Source organism: Somniosus microcephalus, chromosome 1, assembly GCF_052327205.1.
Source record: "Somniosus microcephalus isolate GS21.2 chromosome 1, FLI_Smic_1.0, whole genome shotgun sequence".
Taxonomy (NCBI): domain Eukaryota; kingdom Metazoa; phylum Chordata; class Chondrichthyes; order Squaliformes; family Somniosidae; genus Somniosus; species Somniosus microcephalus.
This window is the reverse complement of record NC_140987.1, coordinates 113,634,070-113,661,607: the sequence shown is the minus strand read 5'-3', so window position 1 is coordinate 113,661,607 and position 27,538 is coordinate 113,634,070. Positions and strand designations below refer to the sequence as shown.

The following is a 27,538-nucleotide window of genomic DNA, read 5'->3' as shown; positions in this document are numbered from 1 at the left end:
TTGTGTGCACTGCCTCCCATGGTGGAATAGCCTGGCCAGTGTGTAGCCCTGATCTTGTGTGCACTGCCTCCCATGGTGGAATAGCCTGGCCAGTGTGTTAAGTGCACAATGTGCAATTGATGTTCATGACTGTCCCATAGCTGCTGCATGAGGGCTGGCCATTAGGGCTTTCAGGTCCCTTTGCCCAAAATGTGAGGTGCACATGCAAGGATGAGGAGGACACTGGAAAGGGTACTCACCCTGACAATCCTGGCGAGGTCATTTAGCTTTTTGCGGCATTGTACAGCGCTCCTGGGGACCTCACTGTTGGATGTCACCCTGGTGGCGACATGCCTCCAGGCTTTCCGGTAGACGCGGGCCGCCGGCTTCTTCCCATTGTCCGGAAACAAAATATGGCGTCTCTTCTCCACAGCGCCAACCAGCACCCTCAGATCATGCTCTGAGAAGCGCTGTGCTCGTTCACGGGCCTTCTCCATCCTTTCAGGCGCTATTTGGGTCCAGCAGCAGTGTTCAGGCCTAGCTGGAGGGCTGCAGTGTCCAGGGCGTGGCAGCAGACCAACTCGACCCTTCCCCCTTAAGAGCTGGCCGGCGCCATGGTGTCTGCTGTCAATCAAGAAATGGCCGCACCTGCGCTGCGCCCGGCCTCGGCGGTATCGCTCAGCACCTCCGGCTTAGCGCCTAAAGAGAGCCGTGCATCGCCAGTTTTAGCGCTCGAGCAAACTCTTAGGGCGTAGCTAATGAATACCGGCGAAGTGGCCTCGAATTTGCGCCGGGCGCAAACTTTAGCGGCCGCCCGACTTTACCGCCCCAAAAGTGGCTATAATGAATTTCTAGGCCTAAATCTTTCTGCTATCAGCAGCAGTGTAGGATTTAGGTGTTCCTGTAGGATATCAACAATTTAGTTAAAACTCTTCGCCATCGGTTTGACTGGAGTGATCAGGTTCCGCAATAGGCCGTACGTTCTTGCGCCCATTAAGTTTAGTAGTACCGATGCCTTTTTCTCATCGGCTACTTCATTTGCCTTGCAATATACTTCGACTCTTTCCACATACGTGGTCCAGTCTTCTATTGCATTATCGAAGGCAGTGATATTGCCAATCTTCGGCATCTTGGAGATCTAAGATGGCGCCTCCCACGCTTTGCCTTCTTCCCCGCTGGATTAAGATGGCGCCTCCCGCGCTTTCTGTCTTTCCCGCTGCTGCTAGCGCTGTTGCTGGCGTTTTTATGCCTTGCTGGCGATGCCCTATGGTCTTCGCGCACTTCCCCCCCGTGCTGCTGCCAACACCGCTCTCCGCGGTCCCCGTGGCAAACTGCAGCTCCTCGCGGCTTTCTGCGCTTCTAATTTCTTTTATTTTAATTACTGTTCCCGTCATCAGAGCAGACCCTATGGGACACTTTCCTCCCTCTTCTCGGGTCTGTACGCTGCCCGGCTTCGTAGCACCGGCCGCGCCCTGTGTGCTCCACCCTCTCTCTCTCTCTCCTCTTCCCAACAACGCTGCTTGGCCCCGTTGAAAAGCCACCCGATCGAGCTCTAGCCCGCCGCAGCCCAGGAAGGATCAGTGTACTACCTGCCATCAGCCCGGTTAGCTGGAACACCATAGACTGGATAACCAAGCCCAGCTCTCGACAGCCTCTCCTGCAAATCTTCGAATTCGATGAATCAGAGGGCGGTTGCCCACGGTCGACGCCCGTTTCTTCTGTTTGTTTGTTTTTTCCTTTTGGATTTCTTCCTTCTGGCCTCGACCTCTAACAACTTCGCTTCAGGGATGGATCCCCGTGAGGTGGTGCAGAACTGTAGGTAAGTTCGGATCTGTTCGTCGCCAGTGTAATGTCCGTGTGTAATTGAGACACGGACTGCAGGAGTTGGTTATAACAGGTGTTTACTGAATGGAGACAAAACTGGAACTGCTATACAAAGTTACTATACAGGCTTATATACCGGGGTGGTCACTACTGGTACTGCAGTATACAGGGGCTGCAGAATATAGTTCCTTCTTCAAAGTACATACACTACATCCTCCAGTTTGTGTTACTCTCTCCCTCCCCTCCCTCCCCCAGTTTCTGTTGCACTCCCTCCCTCCCCCAGTTGGTTTGCTCTCTCTCCCTCCCTCCCTCCCCAGTTTAAGTTACTCTCCCTCCCTCCCTTCGCCAGTTTGTGTTACTCTCTCAGGACTCTCACAACCAGTTAGAGAGTGGTGTGTTCTGAATAGGGGCTGACTAACAGTACCCAGGCAATGAGAATCGCGCATACAAGGACCCTTCCTCCTGAGTCGCCAACAGCACTGCTTGGGATACCAATCGCCCAAGCTCAGTTGGGGACATGAGCACCTAATCTAGGCTGACAGGTCAGTGCAATGCTAAGACAGTGCTTCATTATCAGAAGTGCCATCTTTCAGACAAGGTGTTAATCCAAGGCGCTGTCTGCCAGTTCAGGTAGGTATAAAAAATCCCATGGCACTTTTTGAAGAAGGACAGGGAGTTCTCCTGAAGTCCTGGCCAATATTCTTTCTCAACCAGCACCAACAAAACAGATTAACTGGTTATTTTTCTTATTTGCTGTTTGTGAGACCTTTCTGTGTGTAAATTGGCTGCCGCAATTGTCTACAAAACAACAGCGACTGCACTTCAACTTCTAGGCCCCATCGGTAGTTGGCAGCCATCAGGGGTCAGGTTCTTTACTCTTCTTGTTTTAGTTTACATAAATAATGCTGCTATGGTCAAATAGCTTGCCAAACCTTACTGCTTAGGTTCACACATGAAGTATCAGAGGACTGTCAATACCCATAGAGCTATGCCCCCAACATTACATCGAAAAAGCACTTTGCAAAATGTGCTTCTGAAAATTTGTGATTTCTTAATCTATATATATAAATCGGTACATCTGTCTGTCTGTCATTTTGTCATTCTGTCATTCTGTCTGTCATTCTGTCTGTCATCGCCTGTGCGTCTGTCGGGCTATGCGCTCGAAAGTTACAGGGCGTACCTACGCGCGCGTTACCTCCAAAGAAAGCTTACGCTTCCGAGACGGTTTTAAGCGTATTTACGTTTCGGCCGGGCTAAAATTGCGCCCGCGGTATCCCAAAAACCTTCAACGTTCCGCTCATTAGCATCTCATTATCCGCTCATTAGCGACAGAGTGACCTCGAGCTCGACCAATCGTATGCCGGGTTGCTGGCGTGTGCCGCCGGGCCAATCGGTGCATGTGTGGCCGGGCCTTATCGTTCTGAACCGAGGTGAGTCGCCGCCATCTTGATTCCAAACTTTTCCTTTCTTCTTCCCGCTTTCTGCGTCTTAAAAAAAAACGTTGCTTTTAAAACACATATTGTTTTTAAAAAAAAATGATTTAGAAAGTAATTAACTTATCTAATCTCATTAATTTTCCTACCTTTCCCCGTTTTTCCAGGTAGGCCTCGAAGCCTCGGCTTCTCCTTCGCACCCACGCCCAAGCTAGGCACCTCCCGGCCCCACTCGAAGGCTGGAGGGCCGAGCCTCAGCCCAGCGCCGCTAGGGTGCGCGCGCAGCAGGAGCTGAGACGCGGTGTCTCTCTCTGGCTCGGCCGGGGGGCGGGGCTTGCTGAGCGTCAAGCGTCACCCTGGCAACCGGCCCCCCGGCCGTCTCGCACAGCCGCAATCGGCAGTCTTCACCTCGGGGGGGGGGGCGCGACCCTCGGGGGGGGGCCGCGACCCTCGGGGGGCCGCGACCCTCTGCGGGGGCCGCGACCCTCGGGGGGGGCCGCGACCCTCGGGGGGGGGGCCGCGCGCGCAGCAGGAGCAGCTGAGACACGGCGTCTCTCTCTCTGGCTCGGCCGGGGGGCGGGGCTTGGTCAGCGTCACGGTTACCCTGGCAACCGGGCCCCGCCGGCCGAGCCAGAGAGAGACGCCGCGTCTCAGCCCCAGCTGCGCGCGCAATCGGCGGTCTTCACCTCGGGGGGGGGGCGCGACCCTCAGGGGGGCCACGACCCTCGGGGGGGCCGCGACCCTCGGGGGGGGGCGCGACCCTCGGGGGGGGCGCGATCCTCGGGGGGGGCGCGCGACCCTCGGGGGGGGGGGCCGCGACCCTCGGGGGGGGCCACGACCCTCGGGGGGGGCCCCCGCCCTCCCTTCCCCCCCTTTCCCCCCCCGCCCCCCCTTCCCCCGCCCTCCCTTCCCCCCTTCCCCCCCCGCCCTCCCTTCCCCCCTCCCTCCCTCCCCCCCTCCCCTCCCCCCCGCCCTCCCTTCCCCGCCCTTCCCTCCCCCCCTCCCCCCTCCCCCTCCCGTCCCCTCCCCCCCTCCCCTCCCTCACCCTCCCCTCCCCTCCCCCTCCCCCCCTCCCCTCCCCCCCTCCCCCTCCCATCCCCTCCCCCTCCCTCTCTTCCCCCCAGTCGCTCTCTCTCTTCCCCCCAGTCGCTCTCTCTCTTCCCCCAGTCGCTCTCTCTCTTCCCCCCAGTCGCTCTCTCTCTCTCTTCCAACAACAACCTTCCCTCGAAAAAGCCTCGGCACCGCCGGGCACTTCAGCTAGTCTATATATATAAATCGGTACTTCTGTCATTCTGTCATTCTGTCATTCAGTCTGTCATCGCGTGTGCGTCTGTCGGGCTATGCGCTTGAAAGTTACAGGGCGTACCTACGCGTGCGTTACCTCCAAAGAAAGCTTACGCTTCCGAGACGGTTTTAAGCATTTTTACATTTCGGCCGGGCTAAAATCGCGCCCGCGGTATCCGAAAAACCTTAACATTCCGCTCATTAGCATCTCATTATCTGCTCATTAGCGACAGAGTGACCTCGAGCTCGACCAATCGTACGCCGGGTTGCTGGCGTGTGCCGCCGGGCCAATCGGTGCGTGTGTGGGCGGGCCTTATCATTCTGAACCGAGGTGAGTAGCCGCCATCTTGCTTCCATTCTTTTTCCTGCTTTCTGCGTCTTTCTTTTCAAATATACATTTCCAGCAAAAAAAAAGTTGCTTTTAAAACACAAATTGTTTTTTAAAAAAGTGAATTAATTTGTAAATCTTTTGTCTAACCTCTATAATTCTCCTACCTTTCACCGTTTTTCCAGGCCCGGGGCCTAGGCTTCTCCAACTGCCAGCAGTGCAACTCTAGACCCAGGCTCCCGGCCTAGACAGAGACAAACACTGGCAGAGGGCAGAGGGTGTGCTGCCTCAGCTCCATTCCCGGGGTCAGTAGGTGGGGAGGCTTCATAAGCAACTGGGGTAAGGTTGCAAGCCCCAAATAATAATCTGAAGATCCTGTGTTTGCAGCTGAGGAAATTTCTTCTGCAGACAGCCCCCGGTTAACGGCAGCCATGTTTGTCAAGGAGAGCAAAAAGTTTCAGTGTGACGCCATTTTGATTCAGTGTGTAACAGAGTGCATGCGCGGCCACCTTAGTACAGGAACATAGAGTGGGTGGGGCTTCTATGCTCCAAATCTGTGTCTGTGACAGACAATCGACTGTGTAGCTGTGCAAGGTCTGTCGCTATAGCAACAGCTTTAGCTACAGAGCTTCAGGGCCACACCTGCAGTGTTTAGAAGCTGTTGCTAAGCAACAGTGTTTGTTGTTAAATACAGAGATAAGAATCTCTGTATCTCTCAACATTGAGAGTGGGTGCCGGATAGCACAAAGTTTCCTGTACTTTAAGTTTATCTCCCTCCTCCTTTCCCACCCCCCACCCCCCCTCACACCCCCTTCCCCCCCAACCCCCTTCCCCCCCCACACCCCATTCCCCCCCCACACCCCCACACCCCTCCCCCCCACACCCCCTTCCCCCACACCCCCCTTCCCCCCACCCCCCTCCCCCCACCCTCCCCCTTCCCCCCCAACCCCCTCCCCCCGCCCTCCCCCTTCCCACCCTCCCCTTCCCCCCCGCCCTCCCCCCTTCCCCCCCGCCCTCCCTTCCCCCCGCGCCCTCCCCCCTGCCCTCCCTTCCCCGCCCCCCGCCCTCCCTTCCCCCCCCGCTGCGCCCCCCCGCCCCTCCTTCCCCCCCCGCTGCGCCCCTCCTTCCCCCGCCCCTCCTTCCCCCCGCCCTCCCTTCCCCCCTCCCCTCCCCCCTTCCCCCCCGCCCTCCCCCCTTCCCCCCCGCCCTCCCCCCCGCCCCCCGCCCTCCCTTCCCCGCCCTCCCTTCCCCCCCGCTGCCCCCCCGCCCTCCCTTACCCCCCCCGCCGCCCCCCGCCCCTCCTTCCCCCCCGCCCTCCCTTCCCCCGCCCCTTCCCCCCCCCTCCCCGCCCCCGCTGCCGTCGCTCTCTCTGTCTCTCTTCCAACAACAACATGCCCTCGAAAAAGCCTCGGCACCGCCGGGCACTTCAGCAAGTATAAATTATAAAGAGGGGGCTACAGGGACAAATCAGTGCCAAGGTGAGACTATGCGCAACCTTTATCTTAAATGTGAATGAAAAATCATTACGGCTGAAAAAAAGACAGGAGTAAGAAGTTATTTATTTCAAACAGCAACATAGAATTACTAAATAAATTTATACGATATGTCCGATAGGGTCAGGGTGGCGTTTTAGCAGCCGTGGCGGCGCTACCCAATTTTGCGGCCGGGGCGATGCTAAATTTCACGGGAGGTGTTAGTGGTGCCGCGCCCAGGTGCTAGGGGGTTTGCACCCTGTTAGGGGCGCTAACGAAAGGCGCAAATCAATCCAATTTCTCCCCCTATGATTTTAAGGTGGTAATTGTCAATGATTACAGTTCAATTCTACTTGGATATCTTATTTTTGCAATGCCAGGACAGCTTTACTGCCATCAAAAATGATTGTGTTTTAATGGCTGATTCAGTGGAAAATCCAGGGTGAATTTCTCTTCAGAGGCAACTAAAAGTCCACCAAAAGTATCATTCCACTACGTAGAAAATAAATCCCAGCAGGTTTACAAGTGCGTGATGCAATCTACCGCTGGCCCTTAGCATGCCTTTTTTAAAAAGAACCCAAAGATGATGGAAGGAAATTGTTACTCAAGTTCTATACAAATGTGTTGTTATTGCAGTAATACATCCATGCTTCTAAGCAAGCAAACAGGGCCAAGTATTGATTTTCAAAACAAATCCATTATCTGATGAAAACAGACACTCAAGAAGTTTAATTATTTTATACCGAAGCGTTCTTCATTTATTTACAGATATACATGGGGAACGGGGCCCAGCATGCTTATCTGCATAAGGAATTCAGCGTCTAGTTGAGGAAAACACTAAAGAATATTAGATAAAATCTAGTGAAGCACTTTTGCATTATTGTTTCTTACAGACTTGCAAATGGTGCTGAGCATGGTGAACTTCATATGAGCAGAAGTCACATAAATCCCATGAAAAGAGCAGTTTCAATTATACTATAGAACTTGAGTAATAAGCAATTAGATTATTAAAAATCAGATGATACATATTCAATGCAAACTGAGTTTTGATGAAGAGTCCACATGGGAAATGTCAATTTGTCAGTTTATTGCTTGAGCTGCTGAGTGTTTCCAGCATTTTCTGTTTTGTTCCTCCTCCCCATTAAACTATATTAGACAGAAATATTCTCATCCCAGGGCTGCAAACCCTTCTTACAACTGACTTACTACAGGTTAGACAGATAGCCATCCCAAAACACCTCCTCAATAGATTATGAGGTCAGACAGACACATCCCTATCTCAAGACTGCTTATCTGCCACCTGCTACACCACCAGGGGCTAGGAATCCATTATAACCCAGGAATGGGCATTATTTTCAGAAAAGTTTGAGAAGTAGTGCCAGGCGCTAATGCTTCAGACTGCACACAAAATTCATTCTCACTGCTCAAAGAAATGATTTGAGCACTAAATCAAGTCTTAAAGGGCTAGCTCAGTGATGTTGCACTCAAAGGGTGGACCAATATCAGGTGCAGTCTAATCTCAACTCATCATTGCCACAGGTTTTTCCCAGTACTTAAAGGGGAGGTTCATGATACTGCAGCACTTCATTCTCAGCATTGCTGGCTGTGCAGTTGCCTCAGCAAGGAAAAGCACAACAAGGAGAAGGAGCCAGAGGACTGAAGCAGGTGTGCTCATAAAGAAAGAAAGACTTGCATTTTATATTCATGGCAGATCCACCTCAGTCGGGTGGTCAGGGTGATTGAATGCTTCAACAAATGCTACATACCACCATCTCTACCGCAAGCTTCACACACTGCCCAAAGCACCACACCCCCAGTGCTCACCCACCAATAATCTCTACCTACCAACACTCATACCCACATCTCACACCTTGCACACAAATGACATCTATTTAATGTAACCCCTTCACGGTTCTCTAGATATATGTGAGATGTGGTCTCTGTTGTAGACAGTATCCTATAGTCCAGTAAGGAGATCACTACTACAATGGCTTAATTCTAATTATCTTACTTTATAGTTTTAGCGTCAGACAGTATAAGAAGATTATGGGTCAATGACCTAAATTAGACATTTGCATACATTAGAATGAATCTAGACATAATAAACATACATTCTCCATTTATATGGATTCAAAGGAGAATCTGTCCCTGTGTCCAAATTCGAGTGCACTCTTTCGTTGGTGCACTTAAGTTGGAGCTCATGGTATGTATAATGTCTGCAAGACTTACGACTCTGAACCCCTTCGTTGAATTCTCTTCACGATCACTGAATCCCACTTTGAGTTCTGGATGCAGTGCTACTAATACGAAGGGCGGCGGCCGAGCTTGGAAGCCCGGGACGGGATGCGGCAGCCATTTGCCTCCTGAGCCCTCTTTTCAGAGCTCCTGCCCTCTTTTCTTCCAGTCGCTCCCGTTTCCCGCTCGAAAAACCCGACTCCACCCCTTCCTCCTGGTGTTTCTGCCTGGAGACTGCGCAGCCTCACTGTCTGCAACAGTTGATACTGGTGCAGAATTATGGAAAGTCTGCTCTTAGTCACATTGTGTCCTTAAAAGTTCTTGCCGTACCTTCACATGGGCAACTTTAACCCAGGGATTTGTAACAATGATAATACAGTGGCTAAGTTAAAGATTGATAACCATACTTAGCGTACATAACATTTCCAGTGGGTATTACACTCCCCCCCTACCAAATATAGGCATGTCCCCATGACTAATGAACTTTACACATAAGTGGTTGCATGCTTCCCAACCATGTATAAAGGGAGGTAACATATCGAACCGTAGGGGCTATCATTACACTTGGCACTCCTAGTGTACTGTATGTCAATCTTTCAGGAACCTTCTTAACTCGCTGTGAGCTCCTTATTTCGGATACCCGGTCTTCAGTTCCTTCAACTACGTTGGAGGCGTTGGTTCCTTTGTTATCACGCCTTTCAGTCTCTTTTATCTCCTTCACGGAAGCATCTGGTTCTTCCCAGACCATGTCCAAGTCTGAGCTAAATGGTTCAGACAATTCATCCAGATTCTGTCTTATGCGTCTTTCTGGGAGGTCGTACCATAGATCCCATTCTTCATCTTCCGACTCATCAGGTTCCTCATGATCCACACACTGTGTCATGGGTTTTCTGTCTTCTGGAACAAAGTTTTCCTGGTTTCTCGTTTTTTTCCTTCTTCTCTGCAAGGTTCTCCTACTAGGTGTCAGCTCATTATCCGCTGGCGGATCCAGACGCACTTGCTGTCCCAATGGCAGGATATGATTCCGGTGCAGTATTTTTATGGGTCCATTCCCACCTGCAGGTTTTAGCCGAAACACAGGTAGTTGTGACATTTGACTTTCAACAATGTAAGGTGTAGAAGCCCAGCGGTCTGCTAACTTATGTTTCCCTTGAAGTCCTAGGTTCCGTATGAGAACTCGGTCACCAGGCATGAGTTGGGAAAAACGGATCTTCTGGCCATACCTCTGCTTATTTCCTTTATTCTGTTTGGCAGAAACAGACTCAGCAAGTTCATAAGCAGCTTGCAATTCCTTTCTCATGTCAGATACAAACTTGAGGTAAGTTCTCTGTGATGTGCCATCACTGGATACTCCGAAACACAAATCTACCGGCATCCTCGCTTCACGTCCAAACATGAGGTAGTACGGTGAAAAACCAGTAGCGTCATTTCGGGTACAATTATAAGAATGAACAAGATGTCCAATGTGCCGACTCCACTTGTTCTTTCGCTTTGAATCCAGCGTTCCAAGCATGCCTAACAAAGTACGGTTAAACCGCTCAGGTTGAGGATCTCCCTGAGGATGGTATGGAGTTGTTCTTGACTTCTCAATCCCGAGCATGGACAACAACTCATGTATAAGTCTACTTTCAAAGTCTCTACCTTGATCACTGTGTATTCGCTTTGGCAGTCCATAGTGGATGAAGTTTTTCTCCCACAACACTTTGGCAACGGTGGATGCTTTCTGATCCTTTGTGGGAAAAGCTTGGGCATAGCGAGTATAATGATCTGTAATGACCAAGACATTTGCGGTATTGCTGGAATCGGGTTCGATGGACAGAAAATCCATACAGACAAGGTCTAGAGGGCCATCACTTTGCATGTGAAACAGAGGAGCAACTCTTTTAGGTAAAGTCATTATCTGGACACAACGTGCACAGGACTTGCAGAACTCCTCAACCGCAGACTTCATACGCGGCCAATAGAATCTATCCTTGACCAACCCATAGGTCTTATATACTCCCAGATGACCTGCGTCATCATGCAAAGACTTCATCACTATTTCCCTGTACTTTTCAGGCAGGACCAACTGTGAATGGGTGGGTGAGTGATTCTACACAACACTCCCTCTTTAATTTCCAAGTGGTCCCATTCTCTTAGGAGCAGACGACAGTCAGGATGTTTTGATTTGTCGATCCGTGTAATATCACCCAGACGGAGAGCTGAAAACACCTCATGAATACAGGGATCCTCCTGTTGTGCTTTGGATATTTCAGATGAACACAACATGGGTAAGTTTTGTGCATCCAAACTGGAAAGGTTGCAAAATGCCTGAGGAACAGCATGCATTGACGCTCCCAAGTGGTCAATCTCTCGGGCATGAAATGAATTCTTTGGTCCAGATACCACGGACATCTGACACATTACTTTCACATCTGCTGAAGCAACATCTTTCCACTCTGGTTTCTGGTAGTGTGGGTGACGGGACAGAGCATCTGCGTCAATGTTCTGGTTCCCAGGTCTGTACCTGAGACTAAAGTCGTAAGCAGATAGTGCAGCAAGCCAGCGGTGGCCGGTGGCATCAAGTTTTGCCGAAGTCAACACATAGGTTAATGGATTATTGTCTGTCCTCACTTCAAACTTCGCTCCATACAGATAATCCTGCAGCTTATCCACCACCCCCCACTTCAACGCCAAGAATTCTAGCTTATGAGCTGGGTAGTTACGCTCTGATGGCGTAAGACTGCGACTGATGAACGCTACAGGTCTCAGCCCTGCTCCTTGGTCCTGATACAACACACCACCCAACCCTTCTTGACTGGCATCTACGTGTAGCACATATGGCAGCTGTGGGTTTGCAAAAGCCAACACGGGGGCTTGAGTAAGACTTTGCTTTGAGGTGTGGAAGGCCTCTTCGCATTTCTCATCCCATCTAACACCAAAAGGCTCAGAGGGTTTGAAGTAGTCCTTGTTCTCTTTACCTTTAGCCTTTTTCTTCCTCTCGGCTGGTGGGAGGTAACCAGCCAGCAGCTGATTCAGAGGATGGGCCACTTTGGAGTAATCCTGCACAAAGCGCCTGTAATATCCGCAGAACCCAAGAAATGACCGCAAGGCAGTCACTGTGTTCGGTTTGGGCCATGTGGTAACAGCTTCGATCTTGGATGGATCTGTGGCTACTCCATCCTGTGATACAATATGCCCCACATAGGACACGGATGTTTGGCAAAACTGACACTTGTCCAATGATAGCTTGAGACCTTCATCCTCCAGGCGACCAAGCACTTTCAGCAACCGAGCTTCGTGTTCTTCAAGGGTTGCCCCAAACACAATGATATCATCCAAGTACACCAATACTTCGAGCAAGTTCATGTCCCCAACTGTTTGTTCCATTATTCTTTGAAAAGTTGCTGGAGCGCCTGAAACTCCCTGTAGCATCCTTTCAAATTGGTAGAACCCAACCGGACATATAAAGGCTGTCTTTTCTTTGTCCGATTCACTCATCGGTATTTGGTAGTATCCACTTCTGAGATCCAACACACTGAACCACTTGCTTCCATTAAGACAAGCCAGTGCATCCTCAATTCTTGGAACGGTGTATTGGTTGGGAATAGTACGTCTGTTAAGCGTCCTAAAGTCCACACACATCCGAATCTTTCCGTTCGTTTTCCTCACCACCACTATAGGAGATGCATTAGGACTCCTGGACTCGGAAATGATCTCAGCTTCTTTTAACTGCGACAGGTGCTGTCTCACTGCTTCGATGTCAGCTGGTACCAGCCGTCGAGACCTCTCCCGAAAGGGTTTATCCTCGGTAATTCTGATAGAATGGCGAGTACTCTTACTACAACCAACATCAAACTCATGAGTAGAGAAAACTCCTCTCCGCTCCATCATCTTCCTGACTAATCGGTCCTTCCATTCTTTAGGAACGAATGAATCTCCAAAGTTGAAGGAGGAGGGCATCAGATCTCCGGTTGAGTTAACTTTGGACTCTTCCTTCACATGTGACGACAGTACATTTACAGGAAACAGATGCGCAATCGGCATTCCTTTCCTCAATGTGATTCCTTTGCCTGACATATTCCTCACGGTCACTGTAACTCTCCTTGACATCACAGCTGTCGGGGTCTGCAACTCTGGTCTCACCAGAAGCTCATTTGGAAACCGTGACTCTTCTGCAGGATCATCAGGTGACTCTATCAGAATGGCTTCAGTACCTGGCGTTCCAGGGAATTTTGGTATCCCAGGGATTCTAGCCACTCCTCCAGGACGCAGGGTGATAGGTTTGGCTCGAACGTACCACACAGTTCCTCTTTTGCTATCATCTACGTCGGAAGAAAGTTCAGGCAGTTTCTCAAAAGCCTTTTTGAAAACAGGGTGAATGTGTCTGGTGCTCAAGAAGTTTTCACCTCCCTGCTCTTTGCAGCTTGTCAGGAGTCGTCTCACTATGGGTGTATTACTGCCAACCAGTATGGAAGCCTCACCTTTCACCATGGGGTCAGGGCAAACCAACACAAGTGCATCAATGGTCTCAGTGGTCCCTACATCAGCTTCCAAGAACTCCAACCTCAGCGACAAATAGCCATCATATGGGTAATCAGCAGGACTAAGGCCCCAGATCTGCAGAAGACTGATTGGGGTTAACGGCAAATGCGTCAGGTATCGGTCATAGAAGGATCGGTACAGTATGGTAACCTGAGAACCCGTGTCGAGGATAGCTTTAGTATAAATGCCTTCAATCTGTATTGATACAGCAGAACTCGGCCCCACTAAACCTTCAGGTATGATGTCTTTCATATCCCCTTGTCTATTATTGCACTTAGCGGAACGTGTCTTAGCTACAGGGACAGCAGGCCGTTCCGTTACTGTGCCCCTTTGTAGTTTCCCGACTTCTTGGTAAGTTTTATGAGACGGTCATTTACTTTTTTTAGATTTTCCTCACCTCTACATTCTCGCTTGAAATGTCCATCCTTTCCACAGTTATAACAAAAGACTCCAGGTCTATCTCCTTCATGGGGATATCCTTTAGAGGAATCATTCATTTTGCTGTTAGACTTCGCAGGGTGTTCAACCTTTTGCACCCGTGCGTCATCCCTTTCTGTGTTGGGCTTAGACCGAAATTATGCCATCTCGGCTCTCATGACATTTATTTCCTTCTTCAGCTGTTCCATCTCAGGGTTGACATCACCCTTAGGAGTAGGAACTGTAACAGGAGTCACGAGCTTGGACATCACAGCACTCTTTGCTACATTCCGGGCCTGAAGCATATCCTCCTCCTCTCTGACTTCCCTTAGCAGCTCAGTGAAGGTAGGTGGATCTCGCAACTTATGGGTCATGCGTATGCGAAGAGCAGTCACATCTTCGAGCAATGCACCTCGCACAACCTGTTCAATGTGGAACCGATTCATTTCAGGCAACTCAATCCCTCTTTTCCGTAACATACAATGCAGCAGTTTGTCTATTCTCAGCAGATAACTGGACAGCTTCTCTCCCTCACACTGGAATGTGCTTCTGAATCTGACCATCAAATCTGAAATGGTTTCAGTAGTTCCAAAGGCAGTTTCTAGAGCCTGCATGTAGTCAAAGGAAGTAGCAGAGGTGTTCTGCGCCTTTAAGAATCTTACAATGTCAGCAGCAGGACCCTTAAGGCTTTCTACTATTCTCTGCCTCTTCACATTGTCACTGCACTGCCATTCCTCTAGCAGAGGCAGGGTCTGCTCAGCCCAGGCGTCGTACTCCTCTTCCCCACTGGGAGTTGGTCTCACTCCTGAGAACATACGGAGCTTACGGTATCCCTGAGCCTCGAAGGGCAGATTGGTGCATTTATCCACCAGAGAACTAATGGCACTGACCAACTGAGTGTTCATATCCAGGGCCGAAGGACCTATCAGACCTTTGACATCAGCAACAGTCTTTCCTTTTTGTCTCAAGAATGACAACAACTTGGTCTGAAACCCTTCTTCTTCCTTAGTAGTAATAGGGACAAACTGAACTGGCCAGGGACCAGCCTCTTCAGAAAACCCAACTGCTTCAGGTAAACCATGACCTCTCAGGTTCTCTGATGTCTGGATCAACACAAACTGCTTCTTGGTAGCTGTATCCAAGCAGTGCTCAACTATCCTAACCTTTCCAAAGGCTTTGACACAATTCAGAGCCCTTAGCAAGACATCATCAGGGTCATCGTTAGCAACACCATTCAGCACAATGGCATGGGTAGTAGCTATCTGCTTCCGTTTGCACAAAGCTTCAACCTCAATAACATCCATCTTTTATGCTCAAACAGCCCAGTAGAAACCACAAACCACTCTCTTAGCAATGAGCATTCAATACTGTTAGCTTACTGACATAAATAGACCACAATCCCGGACAAGCCCCCAAAATGTAACCCCTTCACGGTTCTCTAGATATATGTGAGATGTGGTCTCTGTTGTAGACAGTATCCTATAGTCCAGTAAGGAGATCACTACTACAATGGCTTAATTCTAATTATCTTACTTTATAGTTTTAACGTCAGACAGTATAAGAAGATTACGGGTCAATGACCTAAATTAGACATTTGCATACATTAGAATGAATCTAGACATAATAAACATACATTCTCCATTTATATGGATTCAAAGGAGAATCTGTCCCTGTGTCCAAATTCGAGTGCACTCTTTCGTTGGCGCGCTTAAGTTGGAGCTCATGGTATGTATAATGTCTGCAAGACTTACGACTCCGAACCCCTTCGTTGAATTCTCTTCACGATCACTGAATCCCACTTTGAGTTCTGGATGCAGAGCTACTAATACGAAGGGCGGCGGCCGAGTTTGGAAGCCCGGGACGGGATGCGGCAGCCATTTGCCTCCTGAGCCCTCTTTTCAGAGCTCCTGCCCTCTTTTCTTCCAGTCGCTCCCGTTTCCCGCTTGAAAAACCCGACTCCACCCCTTCCTCCTGGGGTTTCTGCCTGGAGACTGCGCAGCCTCACTGTCTGCAACAGTTGATACTGGTGCAGAATTATGGAAAGTCTGCTCTTAGTCACATTGTGTCCTTAAAAGTTCTTGCCGTACCTTCACATGGGCAACTTTAACCCAGGGATTTATAACAATGATAATACAGTGTCTAAGTTAAAGATTGATAACCATACTTAGCATACATAACATTTCCAGTGGGTATTACATTAACTAGGGCAGGCACAAGGGTCATTAGTTATTAGAATGAATGTGATATGTTTATGCATACATTTATTAAATGCAAATTTTGTGGTTTCTCTCATTTCACCTTTGTGCCTAGGAGGACGCTGTAATATGGCATGACACAGGGATGGTTTAAGTCACCCTGCTGTGAGGCTGGAGGGCTGTTTGGAGGAGGTGGCAGAGTTCTGTGACCATCACCTTAGTGATGTGGAGCCATCTAATACACTGCTCCTCGCTTAATTAAAGGTAGAAGAAGTGTTGTCGGAATACCCTCGGAGGGTAAGGCCTCCTGGTGAGAGCCCTGATGTCCCTCCTCATCCCTCTGCGCACATGTTCCTGTATTTCTGGCTGCCTATGCTCCCTCCACTGCAGATCCTGGAGGGCGATGTGGCACGCTAGTATAGTCCCCATTAATGTTGACAAGTGTAGCCGTCTGAATCTTTGAACAATAAATGTAACCACTTTGCACTTGCCAGAAGACTGCTCATAAAAAAGAAGCTTGACATTATTCATACAAACTGCTCCACTGGCTGAAACTGACAAGAAGCCACTGAAACTAACCTGCCCTGACAGCTGCAAGTGATTAATGCTGATGCCTTTAAAATACGTCGCTGGAGCTGGCTTCCGTCAGCTGTGCGCCTGCTCACCCTGTTGCTGTCTGGTCAAAGCGCAAAAGTAAGTGGCGAAAATCAATTTTGCAGATTGGGCGCCCAGTGAGCGTCACAATCTGCCTGGCGTTGAAGTCCCCGGTGGTACCTCCTACTGGCGACGCAGCAGGGGGTCCGAATTTGCCGTGCATCGCTGGATTCGCCTCGCCCCGGCGCTATTGCATCAGCGCCTCATTAGTGCCAGCTGCTGCCGCTAATGGAAGGCACTAACCAACTGAATTTTTCCCCCCAAGTGTTTTAAAATTAAATTACTTTGGGGGGAATTTTTCAGGGGGTCAACAGGTACGCTCGGTGGCAGGTTGAGTGATAATTTTTTTTGACAGTTGGTCAGAACCCCACTGTCAACCCGCCACCATGTGCCTTTCCCAGATGTTGGGTCTGTCAGTGCTGAACAAACCCGACATGCAGCGGCGGGGGAGGCAATTCAGGTCATTATGACCGTGTTAACAGCCCATTAAGGAGTATTTTGAGGTCACGTTAACATTTTACAAGGTCACACACGGGGTCCACGCCGCTTGGGGATCATGTCAGGTAAGCAGGTTAGGAGATGTATGACCATGGAATCATCTCATTACTTCACAGCTGCAAATGTGCTATAAAAGCTCCCATCTCACAGCTGTTCACTTTCCAAGCTCAGATGCTGTTGCTTACAGCTTTTGGATGTCAGATTGAGCTTTATGCAGGTTGCAAGTGTTTGGAGTAAACTCTCTATCCAGTGTCACCTCATTGGAACAACCTCTCTCATCATTGATAGATCACTTCTGTCATCTCAAGTTCACCTACCATCTATTACACCAGCATTGGTGCCCTTGAAACTATCTCGCCTTGGTCCTCAGAACTCCACCACGATCAGCCTCAACACCAGCAGCACCAGGCACACCAGCAGCACCAACAACAACACCAACCTTCTCCGCAATCAACTGGTGCTGCACAGGACACAGAGCATCAGCACCCAACCACATTGCTGCCCAATAGGCCAGGATTGGCCTTACCATGACCAGATTTACTTCACTTGATGCTGTACACCCTGGCTGCCATATGATGCGCCAGGTTGGCACCACCTCACACCAACACCATAAAGCATCCCTACAATGCCCAAGTCATTCCTTTCACACTCATGACCATTGTGGGGTGTACTGTTATGTCTCACCATTCACCGCAACTCACTAAGCCACTTCCAAAGGTGCACACAGAAGGCAAAGTGTTGAAAATAAAGGTTTCAATGCTTGACTCCACATCAACAGAAACTTTACATGAACATTGCATAAAACACCCAAGTGCCTACCATTGTGTGTTGTTAATTGGTATGATTGCACTAGGATGAGGGTGAATGTGAGGGGTTGCGAGTGAGATGGGGAAGTGATAATGTAGATAAAGAGGGATGGGTGGAGGTGCAAGGTAAGTTGGTGTGAGTAAGGATGTGCAGGAGTAGGGTAGGGAATGCAGAGTGATGGGGATGTGATGAGTGGCACAGCAGGATGAGGTTGAGTGTGGCTTTGCAGTAACATTTCGTGATCTGCTGAGATCATTGAAAGGTTTGCGCCACTGCAGTCTGGTCCTCCTGACGACAACTCTGCTTGTGTCCTCCTGTGCAATGTGCAACCAGGCTTCTTGGTCTCCTGGTGAGGCCTCTTCTGCCCATTGGAAGAGAAGAGAACTGCTTATATGGAGGGTGCCATGGAAGAGCCTGGGTGCAGCCGTGCACCACTGTGCAGTGCTTGTCAGTGTTTGCAGCACCTCACTGTTCCTTCATCATTGCAGTAGAACACTGACACCTCAACTGTCAAATTCAATTTGCGCATGGTCCCTTTAAGGAAACCAGCTGATGGTGCATCATGAAATGACGTCATCAGACCCACTTCCTTCAATTGGTCGGCAAACGTTTTGGGCGGGCTTAACAAGCCAAATCAGGGAAATAATTTTGGACAGTGGGCTGAAGCCAGCAGCGAGGCCGGGACCTGTTACTGACGTTGCCCACCACGGACCCACCAAGTTTATGGAAATCGCGGGCCTTGTGACACCGATTGCACATGTATGCATATTGTATCCTTAAAAATGGGAGCCAAATTCCCAAATACAAATTGAGCCAAAATGTGAATTCTCCACAATGCCCAGAGGCAAATCCAAATTTAATTCACCTCAAATCTAGTGCTCATCCCACCCAGCCATGCATTTTCCCACATATCATAAAATGTTCTTGCAGCTTTTAATGTAACTGACACTTACATACATTTGGGCTATTTTATAGCTAGATATCATTGTGGTGCTTCACCTTATTCACAAACTAGCTCATATCTTTAACAAGCTGCCTACCTGCTTAGTGTCAGGCGTCATTAGATTGAGGCTGCTAGTTGAAATATTCAGAGTGATGTTCATTCCGGCAAACTGCAGGTTGCTCTTACCAAGTACACTAGACAATGCTTTACTTGGTGGCTGTTGAGGCAAGCCACACAAAAACCATTACCCAAACTGTTAGCTACAGAAAGGCACTAACAAAGATAACTGTGACCTATGTACATCATAAATTATCCCAAATTGCAGTGATTTCTTTAGATTTAAGCATTAGACTGCTTTTCAGATATGTTGATGAACTACATTTTCTCTTCATTTATCTGATAATTACTAAATAAAATGGACAAAATGAACAGGTTATTTTTAATTCATTCTCGGGATGTGGGCATCAGTGGCAAGGCCAGCATTTATTGCTCATTCCTAGTTGCACTTGAGAAGGTGGTGGTGGGCTTTCTTCTTGAACCGCTGCAGTTCGTATGGTAAGGGCACTCCCACAATGCTGTAAGGTTGGGAGTTCCAGGATTTTTATCCAGCAATGATGAAGGAACAGTGATATATAGCTAAGTCTGGATGATGCGTAACTTGGCCAGTGCTGGAACTAGAGTCCTGGTGGATCATATAACTAGGGCTGTAGAGAGGGCTTTAAACTAATTAGTGGGGGGGAGGTTCCTAGAGAGCAAATAATAAAAATGACAACAGAGAAGGTCATAGACTTAGGTAGCAGTGGGGAAATTAAAAACCAGAGCGTGTCAGGAGGGGCAGAAAGTATGGAGTAAAAGGTAAAGTAATAAAAAGGGCAAAAGCAGGAACTAAGTGTCACAAAACATATTTGAAAGTTCTCTATCTGAATGCACGTAGCATTTGTAACAAAATAGACAAGTTAATGGCACAAATAACTACATATGGGTATGATCTTGTGGCCATTACAGAAACATGGCTGCAGGGTGACAATGCCTGGGAATTAAACATACCAGGTTATTTAACAATCAGGAAGGACAGGCAGGAAGGAAGGGGAGGTGGGGTGGCTATGTTAATAAAGGAAGGAATCACTGTAATACAGAGAAATGCTATTGGGTCAAAAGATCAGGATAATGAAACAGTTTAGGTGGAGGTAAGGAATAATAAGGGGAAAAAAACACTCGTGGGCGTAGTCTATAGGCCTCCGAACAGTTGCAACTCTGTTGGACGGAGTATCAATCAGGAAATAGTTGAGGCTTGTAATAAGGGAACATCTATAATTATGGGGGATTTTAACTATCATATTAATTGGACAAATCAAATTGGGCAGGGCTGCCTTGAGGATGAGTTCATTGAGTGTATTAGGGATGGGTTTCTTGAGCAGTATGTAACTGAACCGACCAGGGGGCAAGCAACCTTAGATCTGGTCCTGTGTAACGAGACAGGATTAATTAAAAATGTCCTAGTAAAGGATCCCCTTGGAATGAGTGACCATAACATGGTTGAATTCCATATTCAATTAGAGGGTGAGAAGGTTGGATCTCAAACAAGCGTGCTAAGCTTGAATAAAGGAGACTATGAAGGTATGAGAGCGGAATTGAGTAGAGTGGATTGGGAAAATAGATTAAAGGGTAAGATGATACATGATCAGTGGTGTACATTTAAGGAGTTATTTTACAACTTCCAAAAAATATATATTCCACTGAGAAGAAAAGGGTGTAAAAGAAAAGACAGCCATCCGTGGCTAAGTAAAGAAATTAAGAATAGTATTCGACTAAAAACAAGGGCATATAAGGTAGCCAAATCTAATGGGAGGATAGAGGATTGGGAAAACTTTAAAAGACAGCAAAAAATAACAAAAAGATTGATTAAGAAAGGGAAAATAGATTATGAAAGTAAATTAGCAAAAAATATAAAAACAGATAGTAAGAGTTTTTATAGTAATATAAAAAGAAAAAGGGTGGCTAAAGTAAATGTTGGTCCCTTAGAGGATGAGACCGGGAAATTAATGGTGGGAAATATGGAGATGGCAAAAACACTGAATGAATATTTTGTATCAGTCTTTACAGCAGAGGACACTAAGAATATCCCAACACTGGACAAACAGGGGGCTAAAGGGGGGGAGGAGGTAAACACGATCAAAACCACTAAGGAAGTGGTACTCGGTAAAATAATGGGACTCAAGGCGGATAAATCACCTGGACCTGATGGCTTACATCCTAGGGTCTTGAGGGAAGTGGCGGTAGGGATTGTAGATGCATTGGTAATAATTTTCCAAAACTCCCTGGACTCAGCAAAGGTCCCGGCAGACTGGAAAACTGCTAATGTAACACCCTTATTTAAAAAGGGCAGTAGACAGGAGGCTGGAAACTATAGACCGGTTAGCCTAACATCTGTGGTAGGTAAAATTTTGGAGTCCATTATTAAGGAGACAGTAACAGGACATTTGGATAATCATAATTTAATAGGACAAAGTCAGCATGGTTTTATGAAGGGGAAGTCATGTTTGACAAATTTGCTGGAGTTCTTTGAGGAAGTAACATATAGGGTGGATAAAGGGGAACCAGTGGACGTAGTGTATTTAGACTTCCAAAAGGCATTTGACAAGGTGCCGCACAAAAGATTATTGCTTAAGATAAAAAAATCACAGGATTGGGGGTAATATTCTGGCATGGATAGAGGATTGGCTATCTAACAGAAGGCAGAGAGTTGGGATAAATGGTTCATTCTCAGACTGGCAATCAGTAACTAGTGGTGTTCTGCAGGGTCCCAGGGTGCTGGGTCCCCAACTCTTTACAATCTATATTAACGATTTGGAGGAGGGGACCGAGTGTAACATATCAAAGTTTGCAGATGATACTAAGATGGGAGGGAAAGTAGTGAGTGAGGAGGACATAAAAAACCTGCAAGGGGACATAGACAGGCTAAGTAAGTGGGCAGAGATTTGGCAGATGGAATACAATACTGGAAAGTGTGAGGTTATGCACTTTGGCAGGAAAAATCGTAGAGCAAGTTATTATCTTAATGGCAAGAAACTGGAAAGTACTGAAGTACAAAGGGATCTGGGGGTCCTGGTGCACGAAACTCAAAAGGTTAGTATGCAGGTGCAGCAAGTGATTAAGAAGGCCAATGGAATGTTGGCTTTCATTGCTAGGGGGATAGAATATAAAAATAGGGAGGTATTGCTTCAGTTGTACAAGGTATTGGTGAGACCGCACCTGGAATACTGCGTACAGTTTTGGTGTCCATACTTAAGAAAAGACATACTTGCTCTCGAGTCAGTACAAAGAAGGTTCACTCGGTTAATCCCGGGGATGAGGGGATGGACATATGAGGAGAGGTCGAGTAAACTGGGACTCTACTCATTGGAGTTCAGAAGAATGAGAGGCGATCTTATTGAAACATATAAGATTGTGAAGGGGTTGGATCGGGTGGATGCGGGGAGGATGTTCCCGATGATGGGTGAAACTAGAACTAGGGGGCATAGTCTTAGAATAAGGGGCTGCTCTTTCAAAACTGAGATGAGGAGGAACTACTTCACTCAGAGGGTGGTAGGTCCATGGAATATGCTGCCCCAAAAAGCTGTAGAAGCTACATCATTACATAAATTTAAAACAGAAATAGACAGTTTCCTAGAAGTAAAGGGAATTAAGGGTTACGGGGAGCGGGCAGGAATTTGGACATGAGTCTAGGTTCGGATCGGTCATGGCCCTGTGGGTAGCGGAGCGGGCCCAGGGGCCTTGTAGCCTGATCCTGCTCCTATTTCGTGTGTCTAATTCTGTTAGATTCAGGAGATGGTTCTGTGATAGTGGATTGGCGGTTAGGATCAGATCAGCCATGATCTTATTGAATGGCGGAGCAGGCTCGAGGGGCCGATTGGCCTACTCCTGCTCCTATTTCTTATGTTCTTATGTTCTTAATTTGGAGGTGATGGTGTTCCGATGCGCTTGCTACCCTTGTTCTTCTAGTTGGAGGCCATGGGTTTAGAAGGTGCTGCATAAGAAGCATTGGCGAGTTGCTACAATGCATCCTGTAGCTAGTACTCACTGCAGCCACAGTACGGTGGAGGGGGTGTATCAAAATATGACAAGTGTTGCTTCAGACTGATTGATGCTTTATTTAATGAAGCTCCTTCTTACAGAGCACCAAAATCATTCCAGCAAAAGAGTGAAGGGAATTGTAAATCATATCTACTTTGTTATTCAATAGCTGCTGTGATGCATGTGGGAGGAGGAGGGGGGAAGACTCATTAGAAACAAGCAGTGCACCATTAACTGAAACAAAGTAAAAAGATTCTTAATGTGTCCTTTCAAAGTGTTTTGTTAAAAGGGTAAACACAGATTTCCAACTTCAATAATTTATGCAATAATCAAAAATTATTATAGAGCTAATTCCATGACCCCGTGCTCCTCATCCGAGAATGAGGACTACAGTTTTGTAGCCCTATCTTTGACCTACGTTATCTATGAGTGCAACTTCCCTGTTAGGAGCGCAGGATCGTGGAATTAACCTCGCTGAGACTGATTATTGGACATTATCACAAGTCCAGAAGACTGCAAAATCAGCTTATATTGTGAGCAATGCAAATATAAAAAGAAAGAATTGTTAGGATACCTTTCTCTTTCGAAAAGCCCCTTTAGTGCCTGGTACAGCTTCACACACTCTACTGATAGCTTCTCTGAAAAGGAAAGGTATTATCATAAGGAAAGTTTCTCTGGACAAAATAAACCCACATACTAACACTGTGCCACAGGCAACATAAATATATTAACCATGGTACTTTATGAGAATATTACATTGGTATTTCATTATATCACAGAACTATACCAAAAACCATGCAACAGTGGAAGATACTGTGCCTATGAATATAATTAGGACAATGGAATTACACAGGCTTCCTGTTTTTATCTTGCCTTTTGTGGGGGGGGCGGGTTTCTAAGAATCTCCACATTTCTAGAAAATGGACATCATAATTGTACAGCTTCATTGGCAGCCCAAATGCCTTTTGTCTCGAAGTTCAGTCTTCGGGAATGAAACAAAATAAGATTCAGAATCTGATTACATGCACAGATTTCACAAGCCTGCTAGCAGCTTGTCAAAAATCTGCACATAAAAAAACACTGAATGGATTTCTGACCCTGTTATTAATTGCATTCCTGTATAATGATACCTGGGATGGCAGGAATGACGTATGAGGAGAGATTGGGTTGATTAGACTTATATTCGCAAGAGTTTAGAAGAATGAGAGGGGATCTCATTGAATCTTATAAAATTCTAACAGGACTAGACAGACTAGATGCAGGAAGGATGTTCCCAATGGCGGGGGAGTCCAGAACCAGGGGTCACAGTCTAAGGATAAGGGGTAAAAGAAGGCCCTACGCTTGCTTTTACTAGGCGTAAGAGTTTCATGGGCATTCGCTGGGCAGTAGTTGGGCAAATAGCCCAAACCTGCGCCAGCGAATCTTCATTTCCTGTGCATGCAGTTGACCGGTCAAGCTGAAACTTGACAGGTTGCAAATTCCGGGTTCTCGCGCATGCGCATCACACACGGAAACCCGGAACTTGCGGGGCAGTTACAGCCGCATACACGATCATAGGCCCCATACGGTCCAAGCCAATGTACCATGCAATATGGAATTATGCTGAATTCTGAACCTAAAGTGACTTGAATGACGTAGATGACAGGTAAGGTGTGATGAGTCGACAGGGATAGGTGATTTTATTTACTATATACATAAATAATCTGGAATTAAAAATTGACAGAACAATATTGAAATTTGCTGATGACACCAAATTGGGGGAAATATGGCATGAGGACTGTGAAAGACTTCAGAAGGACAAGGATAAGCTAGTAGGATGGATAGATAGGTGGCAAATGTAGTTCAAGGTGGAAAATGTAAAGTCATACATTTTGGAAGTAGGAACAGGGGAAGGAAATATTCCTTAAATAGTAAGATCTGAAATGGAGCAGAGAAGAAATGGGATCTTGGTTGCAGATACACAGGTCATTAAAGGTGGTAATGCAAATAAGGCCTAAACATAGGCAAACTGAATTCTTGGTCTTATATCTAGAGAGTACAAATGTAAGTAATGTTTAACTTGTACAAGACTTAAGTTAGGCTGCAGTTGGTATGTTGCATACTGCTTTGGGTACCCCATTATAGAAAGGACATAATAGCAATAGGAAAGGTTCAGCTTGGATATGCTAGAATATTATCAGGAATGAATGATTACACTTATGAACAGCAAATTAGGGCTTTTTTCATTGGAGTTGAGAAAGTTGAGGGATGACCTAGTAGACATATTGAAGATTATGAAGGGTTATGATAGAGTAAATAGTGATGGATTGTTTCAATTACCATCTGGGAGACGGTAATGAGAGAGCACAAGTTTAATTTAATCACAAAAAGAACTAAAGGGCACATTATAAAAATCTTTCTATAGAGGATGGTTAAAGAATGGTTAGAATTGGGAATTCACTGCCACAAACTGCTACTGAAACAGTCATAAGTTCTTTTAAAAGGGAATTAGTTGCTTGAAAAAGATAAATGTTCAAAGGTATGGGGAGAGAACAGGAAAGTGGAATTAGGCTAGGTGGGTTATGTGGAGAAAAACACCTGTTCAAACTTGATGCGCCAAATACTATGCTGTCACATTCTATCAATAAGCCATTTTGTATTAATTTACAAAATGCACAGATTTTGGCCTGTTTAGACTATTTTGAGTTTGATTTACTTGTGTTTGTAAAAACTGATAGTGAGCGTGCTTAGAGAAATTTAGGGGATGCTTTTAACCCCCCAAAATGGGTGGGTTTGGTTTGGGTGGGAGGTCAAAAAGCTAAAGTTCTGAATCAGGAAACCAACCCGCCTCAGACCCACCCACTTCCGGTTTTAATGGAGGCGGGACGAAGGGTGGGCGACCAATCCGCTTGTAGGAAGTGGGTTGGTCATTTAAATATTTTAAAGAGGCTGCGTGCCTTCATTTTAACAGTGATTCTATTTTATCCACAGTCAGCCAGGTTTCCCTGGCCTCGGGAGACACAGCAGGTGAAAGGAGGCGAGAAGGGCTGGATCCATGAGGTAAGTGCCTTTACAGCACTGCTTGTGGGCCAGGAGGAGCAGGAGTGTTTTCTCCAGGCCCAACAAGCTACCCAGTAAAGCCGCCACCCCCGCGATCTGTCTGCTTCCCCCACCCCCCCACCATCCCCCAACCCGGTCACCACCTCCCCCCCGCCGCTCCGACCACGATCTCTCCCACCCTACCTGCTCTCAGGTCAGCTGCGGCCTTGTGCTGCAGACTTTCCCGCCAGACAGGCAGCCAGCCTATCAATCAGGCTGGCTGTAGGTGGGAGACCTACAGAAAAGAATTAAAAGACATCCTGCAGTTACTGCAGGACGCTCGGGAAACCCGTACTTCCAGGTTTCCCATTTCTAACTTCATCCCCTCCACACGGAACATGCCTCGGAGGTAATATCAGGGTCTTAATGCCCCTTTACAAGTGTGCAACCTGTACTTATTAAGAACTATTGTTTCCACGATGTCTGTGTTTGGAGTTGTAGCTATACCAACACTGTTAACTCAAGTGTTTTACAGAAGGGTTTTTTTTTTCTTTTTTTTTGCCACTTTTCTAAGTCTCCATCGATCAGTAACTCATTGAGCTTTCATTCCCTGTTTAGGTCTCCTCACCTAACACCTGGCTCAGAAGATTGGAGTAAAACTTCTATCCAGGCCTCTATCAACACCACTGTTGAATTGATCACACAGGGAGGAAGCAAGAAATCAGGCAAAGGCATGGCTAATCCTTTCAATTCCCATGCCCACTCCTTCCTATCTTCTACCTCCTGAAATTGCATAATGAAGCTGAGGAACTTGTCATAAGGGATCAGTACTTGGGCCCCAGCTTTCACAATATATATCAATGATTTGAATGAGGGAACCAAATGTAATATCTCCAAGTTTGCTGACGACACGAAACTAGGTGGGATTGTGAGTTGTGAGGAGGATGCAAAGAGGCTTCAAGGCGATTTAGACAAGTAGAGTGAGTGGGCAAATACATGGCAGATGCAGTATAACGTGGATAAATGTGAAGTTATTCACTTCGGTAGGAAAACAAAAAGGCAGAGTATTATTTAAATGGTGATAGATTTGGAAATGCTGATGTACAAAGGGACCTGGGTGTCCTTGTACACCAGTCACTGAAAGCAAACATGCAAGTGCAGCAAGGCAAATGGTATGTTGGTCTTCATTGCAAGAGGATTTGAGTACAAGAGCAAGGATGTCTTACTACAGTTATACAGGGCCTTGGTGAGACCACACCTGGAGTACTGTATGCAGTTTTGGTCTCCTTACCTAAGAAAGGATATACTTGCCATAGAGGGAGTGCAGCGAAGGTTAACCAGACTGATTCCTGGGATGGCAGGACTGTCATATGAGGAGAGATTGGGTCAACTAGGCCTGTATTCACTAAAGTTTAGAAGAATGAGAGGGGATCTCATTGAAACATATAAAATTCTGTCAGGGCTAGACAGACTGGATGCAGGGAGGATGTTTCCCCTGGCTGGGGGGTCTAGAACAAGTGGTCACAATCTCAGGATACGGGGTAGGACATTTAGGACTGAGATGAGGAGAAATCTCTTCACTCAGAGGGTGGTGAACCTATGGAATTCTCTACCACAGAAGGCTATGGAGGCCAAGTCACTGAATATATTTAAGAAGTAGATAGATAGGTTTCTAGACACAAAAGGCATCAAGGGTTATGGGGAGAGAGCGGGAAAGGATCAGCTATGATCATATTGAATGGCAGAGCAGGCTCGAAGGGCCAAATGGCCTACTCCTGCTCCTATTTTTCTACGTTTCTATGTTTCTAAGGGAAATCGTGAGTGCAGGATCTGGGTTGTGAACCCACTTCCCA

The 27,538-nt window shown here is 47.3% G+C and overlaps 1 protein-coding gene across 1 annotated transcript in view; it reads right to left on the bottom strand.

Moving 5' to 3' along the window:
* Nucleotides 1–27,538, bottom strand: part of shc3 (SHC (Src homology 2 domain containing) transforming protein 3) — a 376,522-nt gene that overhangs the window by 205,885 nt on the left and 143,099 nt on the right. The window contains exons 3-4 of the mRNA XM_085984744.1: nucleotides 23,242–23,305; nucleotides 18,691–18,810 (exon numbers count right to left, since the gene is read on the bottom strand). Coding sequence (XP_085840870.1) covers nucleotides 18,691–18,810; nucleotides 23,242–23,305 — 184 coding nt within the window. The remainder of the gene's footprint in view (nucleotides 1–18,690; nucleotides 18,811–23,241; nucleotides 23,306–27,538) is intronic.